A 19,446-nucleotide genomic window follows, 5' to 3' on the forward strand; every position below is an offset into this window, starting at 1 on the left:
TGCACGCTGCGTGCTGGAGCAGCCTGGATTGTAAGCGTGCAGACCCACGTGTGAGTGCACACACACATGCGTGTATGTGTGCACACGCATGCACACACACCTGCACTAACATGTGCATGCACACGTGCGCTTGGAAATCTGCACGCATTCATGCACTCGTGCGCAGGTGCATGCACACCTTTGTGCACAGTTGCACGCACACCTGTGTGCACTTGCACACGAGTGCAAACGTTTGTGCATGCACACAAATGTGCACACCCATTTGCACACACATGAGTGCACACTCACGCACGCACAGGGTGCACCCTGCCTGCAGGACACCCCAGGACGGACGCATCCCTCCGCCACCCACGGGCCCCGCAGCGCCTTGTGCCACCCCAGCCTGGGGGAACCCCATTTTTTTGGGAATAAAATTAAAAAAAAAAAAAATTAAAAAGAGAAAACCCCAACCCCAAGGAGGGGAGAGGATTCCCGGGGATTCCCCGAGGGAAACCCGGAGCCCAAAACCCCGATAGCAGCTGCGGGATCGCGGGGTGGCCGGAGCGGGGCCGGGCAGCGTGGGGCAGCACCGCGGGCTGGGGACGGGCGCAGCCGCCGAGGCGCAAGATGTTGCACCCCGATAACCTTGTTTACGGGGCCGGGGGGGGCGGGCGAGCCGGGGGGGCGAGCGGTGGGGGGCAGATTAGGAGGTGAGCGTGACTCAGGGCATTTGGGTGCCTGCCCCGGCGGCGCGCGGCTCTTCCACCGTAGAGCCGGGGGCTGGCGGCGACGGCAGCGGCGTCCCCGAGCCACCCCGAAGGTCGGTGCGGGGTCCGGGGGTGGGGGGCACCGCGGGGTCCCTGGATGTAAGGGGGAGGTGGGGATGGGGTGGGTGGGGGCACCCAAGGGCGCCCATATGGGGGCATACGGCCCTGTAGGGTGCGGGATAGGGTCAGGAGGGTTCGGTGCTGGGGTGGCGGGGTGTAGGGGGTCCATAGGTCCTGCACCACCTGCGCTGGGGGGGCACCGTGATGGGTGCACGGGATGGGTGCTGCGGGAGGTGTGGGTGCCTCGTTGGGTGCATGGGGCGTGTGCTTTGGGAATTACGGTGTGGGCACCAGGATGGGTGCATGGGATGTCCTTTGAATGTCCTTTGGGAGGTATGGGTGCCATGCTGGGTGCATGGGATGGGTGCTCGAGGAATTATTGCTGCGCGTGCATGGGACGTGTGCTTTGGGAACTGTGGTTTGTGCACCACTATGGGATGTCCTTCGGGAGGTACGGGCTCCATGCTGGGTGCATGGGTTGTGTGCGTTGGGAACGGTGGTTTGGGCACCACTACGGGATGTCCTTTGGGAGGTACGGGCTCCATGCTGGGTGCATGGGTTGTGTGCGTTGGGAACGGTGGTTTGGGCACCACTATGGGATGTCCTTTGGGAGGTACGGGCTCCATGCTGGGTGCATGGGTTGTGTGCGTTGGGAACGGTGGTTTGGGCACCACTATGGGATGTCCTTCGGGAGGTACGGGTTCCGTGCCGGGCACGGCAGCTCTGCGGGGTGGCAGGTATGGGCTCTCCAGCGTGCAACGGGGCGTGTGGTGGGGGCTCTGTGCTGAGCACATGGTGTGGGTGGTGTGGGGGCTGTACTGAGCACGAGTGCTCGTGGTTGGAGGTGTGGGCGCCCCGTTGCACACCCGTGCAGGAGGTATGGGCTCCCCATTGCACAGCCATATGGGAGGTGTGGGCTCCCCATTGCACACCCCTATAGGAGGTGTGGGCTCCCCATTGCACACCCATATGGGAGGTGTGGGCTCCCCATTGCACACCCATATGGGAGGTGTGGGATCCCCATTGCACACCCCTATAGGAGGTGTGGGCTCCCCATTGCACACCCATATGGGAGGTGTGGGCTCCCCATTGCACACCCATATGGGAGGTGTGGGATCCCCATTGCACACCCATATGGGAGGTGTGGGCTCCCCATTGCACACCCATATGGGAGGTGTGGGCTCCCTGTTGCACACCCACGCAACAGGCATGGGCTGCCTCATGGCCACGCACCCCGCAGCAGGTGCAGACCTCCCCGGGGGGGGTGACCTGGCTGCCCGGCACCCCCCAGCCCCTCACCCTGGCCTCGGGGCGCTGCCTGGCCCCCGAGGGCCATGCGCAGGAGCAGGGGGGCAGCGGGGGGGAGCGGGGCGGGGACCGGAGCCGCATTATCAGCGGGGCACAGCGGGGCTGACGCAAGAGGCGTCGGGGCCACAGTGGGGCTGGGGGGGGGGGGCAGCGGGGCCGGGGATCGGGGCTGGCCTGGGGGGCCAGGGGCCGCTGCCAGAGCGGGGCCAGGCGGGGCAGGAAGGAGGAGGCCGGGTCCGGAGCCAGCCATGGTTCCCGTGACCCCGTCACCGCTCCCGTGTCCCCACGGGTGGCTTCCACAGCCCCACGGTGGCTCCTCCGTGTGTGTCCCGTCCCGTCCCCCCCTGCCCCCCCCGGGGCTCCTGAATCCCCATCGGGATCCCCGTGACCCTGCCGGGGTCCCCGTGTCCCCAGTGGGGTCCCCGCTGCTGCCAGCCTGGGAGCGAGGTCCTGCGTCACCCTGGTGAGAGCTGGGGGTCCCGCTGTCCCCCCCCCCCCCCCCCCCCACCTTGACCTTGACCCCCCCAACCTCCCGCCCCCCCCACGAGGGGTCCCTGGGCTGGGGCAGCAGGGGGTGTGGGGGGTCCCCCTGCGTGGGTACCCCACGGGTGGGGGGTGCTGGGGCCGGGACAGGACCCCCCAGCTCCCCACGCGGCTCCTGGGGCGGGGGGGTGGGGAGAAAAAGTGGGGGGAGCTCCCGGGGGTGCCCCAGCCCTGGGGGGGCCCCACGCGCGTGGGGAAGGGCGCCCCCTGGCGGATGTCCCCTGGGGTGGCGGCGGGGGTGGCGGGACCCCCCCCCCCCCCCCCCCGTGGGCGTGGGACCCCCCACCTAGGTGCGTGCACCCCCGCGGGACCTGAGCCACACGCATGGGTGCATAAAGGACCCGACCCCTGCGTGGGGATCCACACGTGCCCGTGGGTCCATATGGGGCCCGACCCACTCATGAAGAGCTGGGGGGCCCACCCCACACGCGCGGCTCCCCAGGGGACCTGGCCCACGGGTGGGGGTTTGCATGGGGCCCCCACTCACGTACACGGCTCTGTTTGGGGTCCCCGCTAAACGCAGGCATCCACACGGGACCTGACCCCCGCGCGAAGGGCTGTGGGTCCCAACCCATGCGCGCGGCCCCACGGGGACCCTGACCCCTGCGCACAGCCCCACAGGGACCCTAATCCCTGCGCACAGCCCCCCAGGGACCCTGACCCACGCACGGGACGTCCCTCGTGCGTGGGCACGGGTGGGAGCGGGGCGCGATGCCGCGTCCCGGCGGGCAGCAGCCGGAGCTCTGCCATCGGTTCCCACCAGCAGCGCAGGGCCCGGCTCCCGTGGGACCCCCCCCAGCCCCCACTACCTCCCGAAGCGGACACGGGGGGGGCCCGATCGCTGCCCTCGCCGCTCCCTAACGCTCTCTCTCCTCTCCCCGCACCGCCTGCAGGGCGCCGGCCCCGGGCGTTAATGCGCCGCCGGGCCGACCGCTGGGACGCAGCGCGGAGCCATGGAGGGGCCCGGCCAGGTAGGGAGACCCCGGCCCCGCCGCTGCGCCCCGGCCCCCGGCCGCCCCGCTGAGCCCCCTCCCCGCCGCTCTCTGCCCCGCAGGACGCCGAGGAGACGATGCGGAGAAACCTGGACCCCGAGGGCTACGAGGACCCGGGGATAAAGGGCTCGAGGATGTCGCTGGAGGAGACGAGCAGTGAGTGGCACCGACGGGCGGAGGGGGGAGCTGGGGGCGCAGGGGGGGGCGGGGGTGCTACGTGGGGGCCAGCGGGGCAGGGGCGATGGGACCGGCACTGGCATGGCATGGCTGGCGGCACTGCATGGGCACCGGCGTCGGACGGGCAGCAGCGTTGCGGAGGTGACAGCGTTGCACGGAAGGGCGTTGCACGAGCGGTGGTGCTGCACGGGCACCTGGGCTGCACGGGGACCGGCACCCTACGGGCGCTGGCATGGCCTGGGCGCTGGAGGTTCAAGGGCGCACGTTGCACGGAGTTCTGCGGGTGCCAGCGCTGCACGGGCACCAGCATTGCATGAGCACCGGCATCGCATGGATGCTAGCGTTGTGCAGGCGTGTTGCACGGGCACTCAGGTTGCACGGGTGCATTGCAAGGGTGCCGGCATCACATGGGTGCCAGCGTTGCATGGGCAGTGGTGTTGCATGGGTGCCAGCATTGCACAGGCGTGTTGCATGGGCACCGGCGTTGCAAGGGTGCAGGCGTTGCATGGGTGCTGGCATTGCATGGGCACTGGTGTTGCACGGGTGCCAGTGTTGCACAGGTGTGTTGCATGGGCACTAGCGTTGCATGGGTGCCGACGTTGCACGAGTGCCAGCATTGCATGGGTGGCAGCGTTGCATGGGTGCCAACGTTTAATGAGCACCGGCATTGCATGGGTGCCAGCATTGCACAGGCATGTCGCACGGGCACCAGCACTGCATGGGTGCCAGCACGGCTTGCTGAAACCCTGGACGTTGCTGGCGGGTGCAGGAGACATGGCCAAGCCTGGGGACACCGGGGTCCTTGGGTGGGCGGCGAGGGGCGTTCAGAGGGGTCTCGTTGCCCCTCTTCCTTCCCGCAGCCGGGTTTTTGTGCTCGATGAAGCGGGGTGGCTCCCCTCCGGTCCCCGCTGGCTGCCGCCGTGCATCCCAAAGGTCTTGGTGTCCCCAGCTCCCCGGGACCCCTCCATGGGGTGACGCCGGGTGGTGACGTTGGCCACAGGGTGGGGTGGTGGCTGTCCCCATCCCGCGCCCACCTGAGGTAACGCTGCCGCCCGTTCTGCGCAGGGGCCGGCGGCGGCACCGGGCCCCCTTTGGCCGCGCGGAGGGCGAGAGGCGAGGAGCTGGCGCCCCTGCGGTGAGTCCCACTCGCGGCTCGGCCCCGGGAGGCCACCGGCACCCACGGGCGCGCGGCGCTCACCCGCCCGTCCCCGCCGTGTGTGTTTTGCAGCCGGTATTTGCCCAGCCACCGGGGATCCTATGACCTGGACGGGAGGAGGCGCGCGGCCGGGGCCCCCCCGGGAAGGGTCAGCCGCCGTGGCGGAGGGCAGAGTGAGTGACCCGGCCCCGGCGTCCCCCCCCCGGGCCCCTGTGCCACCCTCAGCCCCGCGAGGCGGCCGTCACCCAGGCGTCGGGGCGTGCTGCAGGGTGACCGCGGCCGCTTGCCCGTAATCGCCCGCTGATTGAGGATAAATAAAGGCTTTGTTTGGGGTGAGGACAAGAACCACTCGGGGCTGAACGCCGGCTGGCGCTGGGCGGCTCGGCGGTGGCAGCGGGCCGGGACGAGGACGAGCTCGGCGCGTGCCCACGTGCCCTCGGGGACACCAGTGGGGACACGCGCCCGTCCCCGCTGGCGTGCGGGCGGCATCCCGGCAGAGCGGGATGCGGGCCTTTCGGTGTCACCGCGGCCTGGCGGGGGACACGGGAGACCGTGGTGGTCCCCAGAGTGGGCGCAGCGGGGACAGGGACGTTCTGCCCCCCCGGGGGCTGTACCGGTGTTTACTGTCAGCAAAGGCAAAGTGCTGCGGGGTTTATGGTGCACACAGGGCGTGGGGCCGGCCCGCCACCCGCGCCCAGGCTTTATAGGGCAGGAACGCACGGGGAGCGCGGGGGGGGGGCGCAGGTAGGCAGGGAACAGGGACAGGGGACGCTGCGCTCTTGGGATTGTGCTGGCTGGGGACAAACTGTCCCCGTCTCCATCCCTGTCCCCGTCTCCATCCCTGTCCCCGTCCTGGTGCACCCCGAGGTGCGGGACCGGGGCTGTGCCGGCCGCGGGGAAGCGCATGGCCTCATCCAGCCCAGCACCGGGCGCTGTCCCCAGGGGCTGTCACCCTGCCCCGGAGCGGGGAACCGGCAGGGCAGAGGTGACAGGGGGACACATCCAGCACCCCCCAGCTGGGTGTTGGGGATGGGGGCGATGGGGGGGACGCCTCCGACAGACCCCGGGGGGCTGGAGGGGGGGTCAGGACCAGCTAACGCGGCGCTGGCTCCGCTCGCAGCTCCGTCGGTGACCGATGTGGACCTGGAGGCGGCAGGGAGCAGGCGGCTCGTGTCCCGGTGGGACACCCATGAGGTGGGTGCTGACGCCCACCAGCTGGGTGCTGCGTGTGCCCCTGGGACCCCCCCCCCCTTCATTCCCACTCCCGGGGGGGGGCAGATTGCTGCAAGGACGGTGCCAAACCCCGGTGACACCGGGACCTGGGGGGTCCCATCCATGGTGGGTGGCACTGCTGCAGCTATGGGACACCCGGGCGTTCCCGGTGAGGGCTGGGGGGGGGGGCTCTGACACCCCCGTGGCTGCGGCTGCAGGTCTACACGGAGCTGCACGAGCTGGTCATGGACAGCAAGAAGGAGCTCTGCTGGATGGAGGCCGGCCGCTGGCTCCAGCTGGAGGAGAACTTCACGGCCGGCGGGGACTGGGGCCAGCCCCACGTCTCCTTCCTGACCTACCGCAGCCTCCTGGACCTGCACCGCGCCCTCGCCAAAGGTGGGGACACCACCGGGGCTGGGGGGGGTGTTGGTGGGGACCCCCAGGGTGGGCGGGCGGTGACGGTGGCGTCCCCGCAGGCGCCGTGCTCCTCGACGTGGCGGCCACCTCGCTGGCGGCCGTGGCGCACGTGCTCATCGAGCAGATGATCTACGAGGGGCAGATCAAGCCGCAGGACAGGGAGGACATCCTGAGGACGCTGCTGCTGCAGCACAAGTATGGCTGAGGACCCTAAGGGCTGTATCAGGGGGTTTTGGGGGGGGGCGTTGTCCCACCTCACGCCGTCCCCCCGGTGCTTGCAGGCACCCCAGCGAGGCCGAGTCGGTGTGGACGCTGCCGCCGGCGCAGCTGCAGCGCTCGGGCACGGTGCCGGTGGAGACGGAGCAGCCGCTGCTGCGGGAGCACCAGGCCCTGGAGATGCGGGCGCTGGATGGGGCCGAGCAGGTGAGGGGGGGTGGGGGGGGGCTCCTGGGGTTGGGGTCCTGGGGTTTTGGGGGGGGTCAGGCTGCAGGGAGGGCACCCACAGGCACCCGTGGGCACCACACGCCTGCGCTCCGTGTGCGGGTGGCTCTCGCCCTGGTGTGCGCACACACGGTTGCACGTGCACGCGTGCACTCTTGCAGAGGCCGATGCACGCGCACACACGCACACCTGCGCTTTTGGGGTCACACACGTGCACGTGGGTGTGCTGTGGAGGAGAAGGGGCAGAGGTGGCAGCAAGGGAGCTGGGCTTGCAGGGACAGAGCAGCACATGTGGGGGACACAAAGGGATGCAGCGGGACATGAAGGGGACACACAGGGTACACACAAGGGACATGCAGGGGACATGTGGGGGACACGTGGGGACACGCAGGGGATGGATTGGGACACAAGGGACAGCCACCAGCTGACTCCTGCCATTCTGCCCGCAACAGACCCCAAGCGGGACCAGGCCCGGGCCCCAGCTCCCCGAGAAGCTCCCTGAGGATGCCGAGGCCACACTGGTCCTCGTGGGTGAGTGCCCGGGGTGCTGTGGGTGCAGGATCAGGCCCATGGTCGGGGTGCGTGGGGGGGCTTTGCTGCCGGCCCCTCGCTGCCTTGCTGCTCGCTCACTTGCTGCTTTTCTTGCACTTTTTTCTACTCCCCCCCCCATCCTCAGCCCTCGCCTACTCCTGCTCAGTGCCGCTCCCTGTCCCGCTGTCCCCCCATTCCCCCGCCTCCCTGTCCCCATGTCCCCGTGTCCTCATCTTCCCAGTTCTCCACTCATGTCCCTATGTCCCTCATGTTCCCACGCCCCAGTGTCCCTGTGCCCGTGTCCCCATATCCCTGTGTCCCCATGTCCCCGTGTCCCCATGTCCCCGTGTCCCCATGTCCCTGTGTCCTCATGTCTCTGTGCCCCATGTCCCCGTGTCCCCATGTCCCTGTGTCCTCATGTCTCTGTGCCCCATGTCCTAACCCTTTTGTCCTCCCACATTCCCGTGCCTCTGTGTCCCTGTGCCTCCATGTAACTGTCTCCCTGCGTCCCCATTTCCCAATGTCCCCATATCCCAATGTCTCCATGTCCCCATGCTCCTGTCCCCACCTCCCTGTGCCCCACATCCCCATGCCCGACCCTCCCTGACCCCGTCCCGTCCCCCCCCCCAGGCTGCGCAGCCTTCCTGGAGCAGCCGACGCTGGCCTTCGTGCGCCTGAGGGACGCGGTGACGATGGACGCCGTCCTCAACGTGCCCCTGCCCGTGCGCTTCCTCTTCGTGGTGCTGGGCCCCGACAGCCCCCACGTCAGCTACCACGAGATCGGCCGCACCATCGCCACCATGATGTCCGAGAGGGTACGGCCCGCCTGTCCCCGGCACCGCCACCGGCACCGCCACCAGCACCGCCACCAGCACCGCCACCGCCTGCCCCTGAGCTCCCCAGGGTCCCCAGACTGGGGGCTGCACCCTCTAGCAGGGCTTGTCACCCCCCTCCACGTCCCTCTCTGTCCCCATGTCTCCGTGCAGCCCTGTCCCCATGTCCCCACGCAGCCCTGTCCCCATATGCCCGTGTGCCCATGCACCTCTGTCCCCCCATATCCCCATGCTCCAGTGGCTCCGTGCCCCCATATCTGCCCGTTCCCATGTGTGCAAGGACCCGTGGCCCCATGTCCCCCATGTCCCCATATTGCCACGTCCCCATGGTCCCGTGGCCCCATGCCCTTGTGTCCCCGTTCCCCTCTGTCCCAGTGTGCACATCCCCATGGCCCTGTGTGCTCCTACAGCCCCGTGTCCGTGTGCCCCGTGTCCCCCATGTCCCCCCAACATCCCCATATCCCCCCATATCCCCATGTCCCTCCACATCCCCATCACCCCATGCCTCCATTCCCCCCATGTCCCCAGACTCCTGTGTCCCCACATTCCCAGGTCCCCATGGCCCCAGTGCCCTCAAGTCCCCATGCTCCAGTGTCCCGTGTCCCCATCCCACTGTGTCCCCATCCTGCCATGTCCCCATGTCCCCAGGCCTGTTTCCCCACATCCCCAGGTCCCCATGGCCCCAGTGCCTAAAAGTCCCCATGGCCCCAGTGTCCCATGTCCCCATCCCTCTGTGTCCCCATGTCCCCAGGTCCCTGTGTCCCCACGTCCTCAAGTCCCCAAGGCCCCAGTGTCCCAGGTCCCCAAGGCCCCAGTGTCCCATGTCCCCACCCCACTCTGTCCCCGTGCCCCCATGCCCCGTGGTCCCAGCCCCCCGTGTGCCCCCATCCCCACGCCCCCCCGTGTCCCCACAGTGCCCCGTCCCCACGGGGGCTGCGGGGGCGACCAACCTCCATCCCCGGCCGTCCCCTCAGGTTTTCCGCCGCGACGCCTACCTGGCCGAGGGCCGCCAGGACCTGCTGCGGGGGGTCGAGGCCTTCCTGGAGGCCAGCATCGTGCTGCCGCCCACCGAGACCCCCAGCGAGCAGCACCTGCGCAGCCTGGTGCCGCTGCAGCGCCAGCTGCTCCGCCGCCGCTACCAGCACCCCGAGAAGGGCCCCGAGGACTTCCTAAAGGAGACGTGTACGTCCCGGGGACACCCCATACCACCCCCACCGGGTCCCCTCGGTCCCGTCCCCACGGCTGGCGGGACGACCTTGTTTGTGCGTCCCCAGGGACCAAGAGCGAGGAGCCGGAGGACGACGACCCCCTGCGCAGGACGGGGCGCCCCTTCGGTGGGCTGGTGCGGGACATCCGCCGCCGCTACCCCAAATATCTCAGCGACATCAAGGACGCCCTCAGCCCGCAGTGCTTGGCCGCCGTCATCTTCATCTACTTCGCGGCGCTGTCCCCCGCTGTCACCTTCGGAGGCTTGCTGGGTAAGGAGGGGGGGACGCACGTGGGGACGGAGACGTCCCCTGGTCGGGCGCATGGGGTGCCACCGCCTGCAGCGCCGTCCCCGGGGTGTCAAGGGGTGTGGGATGGGGGGCACGTGGTGCTGTGTCCCCCCCGGGGAAGTAACGGGCTCTGCCCCCCCCCCAGGTGAGAAGACCAAGGGCATGATGGGGGTGTCGGAGCTGCTCATCTCCACCTGCGTGCAGTGCGTCCTCTTCAGCATCCTCAGCGCCCAGCCCCTGCTCGTCGTCGGCTTCTCGGGGCCCCTGCTGGTCTTCGAGGAAGCCTTCTTCTCGGTGGGTGCTGCCTCCCCCCTGCAGGCACCCCCTGCCCCTGCCCTGTGAGCCCCCGGGGGAGGCACAGGGTGCTGCACCGGGGGGTGGCACACGGTGGGTGTCAGGCAGGCAGTGTCACCTGGGGGATGGCTCTTTTTGGGGTGGCACAGGGGTGATGGCACATCAGGGATGGCTCTTTTTGGGGTGGCACAGGGTGATGCCACATGGATGGTGCCTTGCAGGTGAGGTGACACGGGGGATGCTCCGTGGGTGATGCCATGAGGGTGGTGCCACATGGGTGATGGCACAGGGGTGATGCCACGTAGGGGGTGGCACTTTTGGGATGCCACCTGGGCCATCCCACACGAATGGTGCCACAAAGGGGAAGCTACCTGGGGGGATGCCACATGGGGGATGTCACTTGGGTGACACCATGCGGGCGATGCCATTTGGGTGCAGCCAAGCAGGCAACCCCGCTGGGTACTGCTGCCCCAGGGGATGCGGGACCACCACAGAGCCCCATGGTGCTGGGGGACACACGTGGGGCTGATGGGGCCGTGTCCCCTGGTGCCCAGTTCTGTGAGGGCCAGGGCTTGGAGTACATCGTGGGACGGGTGTGGATCGGCTTCTGGCTCATCCTGCTGGTGCTGGTGGTGGTGGCCTGCGAGGGCAGCTTCCTGGTGCGCTACCTGTCCCGCTACACCCAGGAGATCTTCTCCTTCCTCATCTCCCTCATCTTCATCTACGAGACCTTCGTCAAGCTCATCACGGTGAGGGGCGCGGGGGCCGTGAGCGGGGAGGGGGCTGGGGAGTGGGGTCCCCATCTGGGTCCTGTGTGCCCAAGGGCTGCAGCAAGGATGGAGCCATCCCCGCAGCGTTTTCTCCCCTTCCCCAGCACCTTCCCACCCCGTCCTTCTCCCCACGGTTTGGGTTTGGGGCAGGCATCCCTCACCCAGGAGCTGCTGGGGACTCCCTATTTTTGCCCTCATCCCCCAGCTCGGACCCTCCCCATGCAGTCTGTTACAGCGGGACGGTGTCACCCTGGGTGCCCGCGGGGACACCTCGGGTGCTGCCCCATCCCCCGGCTGTCCCTGACCCCTCTCCCCCTGCCCAGATCTTCAGGGCGCACCCCCTGCAGCGGGTCTACAACGTGCAGGCCATCGTCACCCCCGACGTGGCCGAGCCCAACACGGCTCTGCTCTCCCTCGTCCTGATGGCCGGCACCTTCTTCCTCGCCCTCTTCCTCCGCAAGTTCAAGAACAGCGCCTTCCTGCCCGGCAAGGTGGGCACGGGGGGGCTGCAGGGCGGGGGGGACATCAGGGGCACGGCATCGTCACCCCCCCAAGCACACACACACACAACAGGGACCCTTGGGTGGGGACGGGGGACGTATGGGTGGGCTTAACGTGGGCGGGGGGCATATGGGGTATGGGTGGGCTTACCGTGGGCGCGGTGTCCCCGCAGGTCCGGCGCCTGATCGGGGACTTTGGGGTGCCCATCTCCATCTTCATCATGGCGCTGGCTGACTTCTTCATCAAGGACACCTACACGCAGGTCCGGGGGGGGGGACGGGACCCCGGCTGTCCCCAGCAAGGGGACACGGAGCCGGGTGGGCGGGGGAAATGGGGGGGGGGGGGGCGCCCATGACTCCTGGGTGCCCATGGGGTGCCTCGAGCCCCCCGCCGCTCACCCCCCCCATCTGTGGTCCCATGCAGAAACTGAAGGTCCCCAAGGGGCTGGAGGTGACCAACTCGACGGCCCGGGGCTGGTTTATCAACCCCATGGGGAAGGAAAACTCGTTCCCCATCTGGATGATGTTCGCCTCCGTGGTGCCCGCCCTGCTGGTCTTCATCCTCATCTTCCTCGAGACGCAGATCACCACGTGAGGGCAAAGGGGGAAGGGGACACGATGGCGGGGTGGGGACGGAGGGGACCTGCCCGGGGAACCTTCCCAACCCACGCGTCCCCTCCGTCCTCGCAGCCTCATCGTCAGCAAGCCCGAGAGGAAGCTGGTGAAGGGCTCGGGCTTCCACCTGGACCTGCTGCTGATCGTGGCCATGGGCGGCGTGGCGGCGCTCTTCGGCATGCCGTGGCTCAGCGCCACCACCGTGCGCACCATCACGCACGCCAACGCGCTCACCGTCATGAGCAAATCCTCGGCTGGGGGCGAGAAGCCCCAGATCCTGGAGGTCAAGGAGCAGCGCATCAGCGGCCTGCTGGTGGCCGTGCTGATCGGTGAGCGCGGGAGGGGGCACGGCGAGAGGAGACCCCCCCTCTTCGTGCCGCTGCGGTGGTCCCTGACAGCTCCGTGTCCCCCCCAGGGGTCTCCATCCTGATGGAGCCCATCCTGAAGTACATCCCGCTGGCCGTCCTCTTCGGCATCTTCCTCTACATGGGCGTCACCTCGCTCTTCGGCATCCAGCTCTTCGACCGCATCCTGCTCCTGCTGATGCCCCCCAAGTACCACCCCAAGGAGGTCTACGTCACCCGGGTGAGCGAGCCTTGGGTCACCTGAGGGGCTTGGGGGCACCCCGAGCTGGTCCTGCTGTTGGTTGGGGCTCCCCAAAAAGCCTCCTCTGCCTGTCCGTGCCGGGTCACCAGTCCTGCTCCCCCTCTCCCTCTGCCCACCCCCCCAAGATGGGTGCTGGAGGCTGTCCCCACCATCCTGACCCCCTTTTGTCCCCACCACCCTGACCCCTTTTGTCCCCGCAGGTGAAGACGTGGCGGATGCACCTCTTCACCCTCACCCAGATCCTCGTCCTGGCGCTGCTGTGGGGGGTGAAGGCCAGCCCGGCCTCGCTGGCGCTGCCCTTCGTCCTCATCCTCACCGTGCCGCTGCGCCGCTTCCTGCTGCCCAAGATCTTCCGCGAGATCGAGCTCAAATGTGTACGTAGCCCCGGCACGGGATGGGAGCCACTGATGGGTCCCCGTCCCTGTCCCCGTCCCCATCCCCGTCCCCATCCCCGTCCCCTGTCTACATGCCTTCCCTATCTCCATCCCCATCCCTGTGCCCGGCCCATCCCCATCCCTGTGCCCGACCCATCCCCACCCCTCTCTGCATCCCTGTCTCCATCCCTGTCCCCATTCTCATCCCCATCCCCATCCCTGTCCCTATTCCTGACCCCTTGTCATGCCTTGCTGTCCCTGTCCCCGCTGCCATCTCCATCCCCATCGCTGTCCCCATCCCTATCCACTCCCTGTCCCTGTTCCCATCCCTGTCCCTATCCCCATCACTGTTCCATCCTCACCTCCCTCCCCATTCCTGGTGCCTCCCTGTCCCCACCCGGTCCCCATCCTGTCCCCAACCCCATCCCCATCCCATCTCCACCCTGTCCCCATCCCATTCCCATCCGTGTCCATCTCCCTGTCGCTGTCCCTGTCCCCATCCCTGGCCTCATCCTTGTCCCTGTCCCCATCCCAAATCCCAACCGACTCCTCATCCCTGTCCCCATCCATCTCCCTGTCCTTGTGCCCATCTCCATCCTCATCCCGGTCCCTGTCACCATCCCAATCCCCATTCCATCCATCTACCTGTCCCCTATCATCATCCTCATTGTCATCCTCATCCTCATTCCTGTTCCCATCTCCATTCTCTTCCTGCCCCATCCCATGCCATCCCATGCCATGCCATGCCATGCCATGCCATCCCATCCCATCCCATCCCCACCCCCCCCACCCCGTCCCCCCCTGACGCCCCCTCCTGCCCCCAGCTGGACGCGGACGACGCGGTGGTGACCTTCGAGGAGGCGGAGGGCCAGGACGTGTACAACGAGGTGCAGATGCCCAGCTAAGGGCTTGCTCCGGCCCCCCCAGCCTGTAGATCCGCCGCCCCCCCCCCCCGGGGACGCCGCTTTCGCCCCGTGGAGCCGTTTTCGAGCCGTTTTCTCCCTTTCTCTGCCCTTTTCTGCAGGGGGAGCACCCCCGCTCCCACCGGCACCCCCCCGGGGCAGGGATGTAAATAGCCCAGCAAAGGGGGGAGATGTTTGCAATGGAGGTAATCGTGGTAAAAAAAAAAACACGGAAAAAAAATAGTAATAATAATGCTGATGCTTCTGCAGGTAGGGCTTGCTCAGAACGCAAGGAAAATCAAAAAAAAAAAAAAAAGATGCAAAAAGCACTTAAAACTAGGACCAAAAAAAAGCAGCTGCGAGGAGTGATCTGTATATTTGACGCTAGTGCCTGGGGAAGTTTGTAATTTATTTGGGAGGGCTGGGTGTGCTCCGTGTGCGTGTGTACAGGAGGGACGAGGCGTCGCAAGCGGCCGAGGAGCTGATTTATTGCCCTGCTCGGGGCCGAACCTGCCGGCGGGGGGGGCAGGATCGGTGCTGGTGGCGCTCGGGGTCGCTGGGCACCCCCCCAGCCCTGCCCCGTCCCGCCGGGGTCGCTCCCACACCGGCCCGGCCCCAGCTCCCGCTGCGGCTGAGTGTGAGCGTGAGTGTGAGCGTGACCGTGAGCGAGTGTGAGCATGAGCGAGGGTGTGAGCGTGAGCACAAGTGTGACCATGAACATGAGTATGTAAGCACACGGGAGCGTGAGTTTGGACACGAGTGAATGTGAGCATGAGCAAGTGTAAGCGTGAGCATGAGTGTGTAATAATGTGTGAGCATGAGTGTGAGCACGAGCGAGTGTGAGCACGAGCAAGAGTGTGTGACTGAGCATGGGTGTGAGCATGTGAGCGTGAGCATGAGCGTGAGTGTGAGTTTGAGCATGAGCGTGAGCATGAACATGAGTGTAAGCATGAGTGTGAGCATGAGTGTGAGTGAATGAGTGGGATTGTGAGTGTGAACACGAGCATGAGTGTGAGCATGAACGTGAGCGTGAGCATGAGCACAAGTGTGAGGACGAGTGTGAGTGTGAGCGTGCCCGCTGGGGCCGGGCACCGCTGTTGCCCCCTTGCCCCCGGGGGCCGCTCGGGGCTGGGCCGGGCTCGTGCCCCCCCCCAGGGCTCGTGCCCGCAGCCCCCCCCCATCGCGCCCCCACCCCGTGCCCGGCTCTAATAAAGACTTGTGGACCCGAGGCCGGCCCCTTCCTTCCGCCCGCGAGCTGAAAAATAAAGAATTAATAAAGAATTTCATAATTTAAGGGGAGCGGGGCTGGGGGGGGGTGGGGGGCAGAGCCCGGGGCTGGGGGCTGCGGGGGGGCCCGGGGCCTGAGACGGGCCAAAGAGCAGGCGGCGTCACAGTGTCTTGCTGAGCCTTTGTTTGTAAAGATAAAGTGATAAATAATGTAAGATAATATAAAATAGAATAAATAATATGAAATAGAATAATATACGGTAGAATAATATAGAATAAATGCTATAAAATAGAATAGAATAGAATAAAATAAAAAAATAATAAAATAAAATAACATGAAAGGAAAGGAAATAGAAATAGAAATAATAGAAATAGAAATAATAGAAATAGAAATAGGAATGGGAATACAAGCAGAAATAATAGAAATAGAAATAATGGAAATAGAATTAGGAATGGGAATACAAACGGGAGCAGCCGAGCCCTGGCCTGCCCGCCGGAGGGGTTTCAGGGGTCCGAGCCCGTCGAGCCGAAGCCCCGCGATGCCGCAGGAGCCGGGCAGGGCAGGGGGTCCCGGGGGGCTGCTGGGTGCGGGGCCGGGGCCGGGTGGTGGGGCCCTGCTGGTGGAAGTGACCCGGCCGCGGGGGGGGGGCTCCGTGCTGCCCCCGGCAAGCATCGACCATTTTGGTTAAAAAAAAATAAAAAACCTAAAGACTGAAAACGTCAGCGTGCGTGTGCGTGGCCTGCCCGGCTGCAGGTATTTTGGTTCCCTTCCCTTCCATTTTCCTGTTATTTTTTTTTCTTTTTTCCTTTCCTTCATTTTTCCTCTTTTTTTTTTTCCTTTTCCCTCTATTTTTTTTTCCTTCTTCCTCTCCCTTTTTTCCTTTTCCTTTTTTTTTTTTTTGGGGGGGGGGGGAGGGCCTTTTGCAATTTTTCCCTGCTGCGCCACGGCGAGACGCGTCGCCTCACCCAGAGCAGGAGGCGCAGCTGTGGCCTCTCCGTCCATCTGTCCGTCTGTCCGTCTGTCCGTCCTTCCATCCATCCATCCGTCCGTCTGTCCATCCGTCCGTCCATCCATCCGTCCGTCTGTCCGTCCGTCCGTCCGTCCTTCTCGGGGCCGTGCGGTTTGTGCCGTGCGGGGGGGGGATGTCCGGGTGTGACCGCATCCAGGGAGCAACCCGGACAAAACAGCTGTCTGTGGGGTGAATTCACAAAATCTCCACGTTTAGAGAAGCTGAATTTGTGCCGTGACGAGACGTGTGGCACGAACGCGTGACATGAGGACGCGTAACACGCACACGGGACACACAACACCTGTATGACATAGGAACACACTTGCACACATATGTGACGTAAGGACACGTGTAGCACACACGTATAACGCAGGGACACACGCAGCACACATATGACACACGCACACCCATAACACATACGGCACACACACGTAACACGCACACACATATGATACACACCTGTAACATGCATGACACATACATGTAACACACATGAGACATGCACACCTGTAATACACACGTGTGACACACAGAGGTAACACACATGTATGACACAAGCACACCCTAACACACACGTATGGCACACACCTGTGACACACACGGAACACACCCCCACAGCACACACACATACATGTATGACACACGCACACCCATAACACACACGAGACACACACATGCAACACACATGCATGACATACACACATGACACACACGTAACACCCCCATAACACACCCGACAGACACATGTAACACACACCTATGACACACACACCCATAACCCCCATAACACACATATATGACACACACATGTAACAGACCTGTAACGCCCCCATAACACACACATATAACACACACACGTAACACCCATGTAACACCCCCATAACACACCCCTGTACCCCTGTATGACACACACATGTAACACCCCATAACACACACATGTATGACACACACATGTAACACCCCCATATGACACATGCACCCCGTGACACCCCCATAACACACATATGACAGACACGTAACACCCCCATAACACACCCCCGTACCCCTGTATGACACACACATGTAACACCCCATAACACACACATGTATGACACACACATGTAACACCCCCGTGACACCCCTGTAATATCCCCATATGACACACATGTAATGCCCCCATGACACCCCCGTAACACAAACATGTATGACACACACGTAACACGCACACGTATGACACACTCACCCCTGTGACACCCCCATGACACACCCCCATGACACCCCTGCAACACACATGTCCCACTCACATGTAACACCCCATAACACACCCCCTATGACACACACATGTAACACCCCCATAACACACATGTATGACACACACATGTAACACCCCCATATGACACCCCATGTAACACCCCCATAACATCCCCATAACACACCCCTGTATGACACACCCCTGTAGCACACACATGTATGACACAGACATGACACACGTATGATACCCCATGTAACACCCCCATAACACACTCCTGTATGACACACACATGTAACACCCCTGTAACACACATGTAACACACCCCTGTAACACCCCCGTGACACCCCCGTAACACACACGTATAACACACACGTAACACACATGTATGACACCCCCATGTAACACCCCCATAACACACACACATATGACACACACATAGCACACATGTATGAGACCCCCATGTAACACCGTGACACCCCCGTAACACACACATGTATGACACACACATGTAGCACACATGTATGACACCCCATGTAACTCCCATAACACACACGTATGACACACATATGTAACACCCCCGTATGGCACCCCCATGTAACACCCCTGTAACACACATGCGTATGACACCCCCATGTAACACTGAGACACTCCCGTAACACACACACACACGTATGACACACACGACACCCCCATGTAACACCCCCATAACACACACGTATGACACACACATGTAACACCCCCGTATGACACCCCCGCACGTATGACACCCCCATGTAACACTGTGACACTCCCGTAACACACACACACACGACAGCCCCATGTAACACCCCCATAACACACATGTATGACACACACATGTAACACCCCCATATGACACCCCATGTAACTCCCCATAACACACACGTACGACACCCCCATGTAACACCCCCGTAACACACACATATGACACACACACGTGACACCCCCGTATGACACCCCCATGTAACACCCCCATAACACACATGTATGACACCCCCATGTAACTCCCCCATAATACACACGTATGACACACACGTGTAACACCCCCGTATGACACCCCCATGTAACTCCCCATAACACACACGTACGACACCCCCATAACACACACATATGACACACACGTGTAACACCCCCATATGACACCCCCATGTAACACCCCCGTATGACACACCCCCATAACACACGCATATGACACACACACGTGACACACATGTATGACACCCCATGTAACACCCCCATAACACACACACACACACGATACCCCCATGTAACACCCCCATATGACACCCCATGTAACTCCCCATAACACACACGTACGACACCCCCATGTAACACCCCCACAACACACATGTATGACACACACATGTAACACCCCCATATGACACCCCCATGTAACACCCCCATAACACACACACACGTACGACACCCCCATGTAACACCCCCATATGACACCCCCATAACACACACATATGACACACACATGTGACACCCCCGTATGACACCCCATGTAACACCCCCATAACACACACACACGTACGACACCCCCATGTAACACCCCCGTAACACACACGTACAACACCCCCATGTAACACCCCAGTAACACACACATATGACACACACGTGTAACACCCCCGTATGACACCCCCATGTAACACCCCCGTATGACACACCCCCGTAACACACACATGACACACACACGTGACACCCCCGTATGACACCCCCATGTAACACCCCCATAACACACATGTATGACACCCCCATGTAACTCCCCCATAATACACACGTATGACACACACATGTAACACCCCCATATGACACCCCATGTAACTCCCCATAACACACACGTACAACACCCCCATGTAACACCCCCGTAACACACACATATGACACACATGTGTAACACCCCCGTATGACACCCCCATGTAACACCCCCGTATGACACACCCCCATAACACACGCATATGACACACACACGTGACACCCCCGT

General features: G+C 63.8%; 1 protein-coding gene across 6 annotated transcripts; it reads left to right on the forward strand.

The window, feature by feature from the left end:
* The first annotated feature begins 651 nt into the window (after window positions 1–651).
* Window positions 652–15,201, forward strand: SLC4A1 (solute carrier family 4 member 1 (Diego blood group)). 6 transcript variants are annotated; one of them, XM_066981584.1, is made up of 22 exons: window positions 672–799; window positions 3,551–3,628; window positions 3,712–3,805; window positions 4,892–4,961; window positions 5,055–5,155; window positions 6,103–6,176; window positions 6,413–6,590; window positions 6,671–6,806; window positions 6,893–7,034; window positions 7,505–7,583; window positions 8,214–8,398; window positions 9,391–9,598; window positions 9,691–9,894; window positions 10,058–10,206; window positions 10,761–10,955; window positions 11,300–11,467; window positions 11,650–11,739; window positions 11,901–12,067; window positions 12,167–12,420; window positions 12,507–12,676; window positions 12,898–13,071; window positions 13,896–15,201. In XM_066981584.1, the coding sequence occupies exons 2-22, from the start codon at window positions 3,611–3,613 to the stop codon at window positions 13,974–13,976; spliced, it is 2,937 nt and encodes a 978-aa protein (XP_066837685.1). In that variant the 5' UTR covers window positions 672–799; window positions 3,551–3,610; the 3' UTR covers window positions 13,977–15,201. The 6 variants fall into 6 exon arrangements, with proteins under 6 accessions (XP_066837687.1, XP_066837689.1, XP_066837685.1 ...); XM_066981585.1 differs by lacking the exon at window positions 672–799 and adding an exon at window positions 2,335–2,577; XM_066981586.1 differs by lacking the exon at window positions 3,551–3,628 and having other exon boundaries at window positions 652–799.
* Window positions 15,202–19,446: the final 4,245 nt, after the last annotated feature.

Source organism: Anser cygnoides, chromosome 22 (genome assembly GCF_040182565.1).
Source record: "Anser cygnoides isolate HZ-2024a breed goose chromosome 22, Taihu_goose_T2T_genome, whole genome shotgun sequence".
Taxonomy (NCBI): domain Eukaryota; kingdom Metazoa; phylum Chordata; class Aves; order Anseriformes; family Anatidae; genus Anser; species Anser cygnoides.

Excerpts from the sequence above, each read along its gene's own strand:
- SLC4A1 (XM_066981583.1), top strand. The coding sequence starts at position 5,637 with ATGGTGCACACAGGGCGTGGGGCCGGCCCGCCACCCGCGCCCAGGCTT. Across the intron at positions 11,740-11,900 it reads TCAAGGACACCTACACGCAG|AAACTGAAGGTCCCCAAGGG; the intron begins GTCCGGGGGGGG and ends GGTCCCATGCAG. Across the intron at positions 13,072-13,895 it reads GCGAGATCGAGCTCAAATGT|CTGGACGCGGACGACGCGGT; the intron begins GTACGTAGCCCC and ends TCCTGCCCCCAG.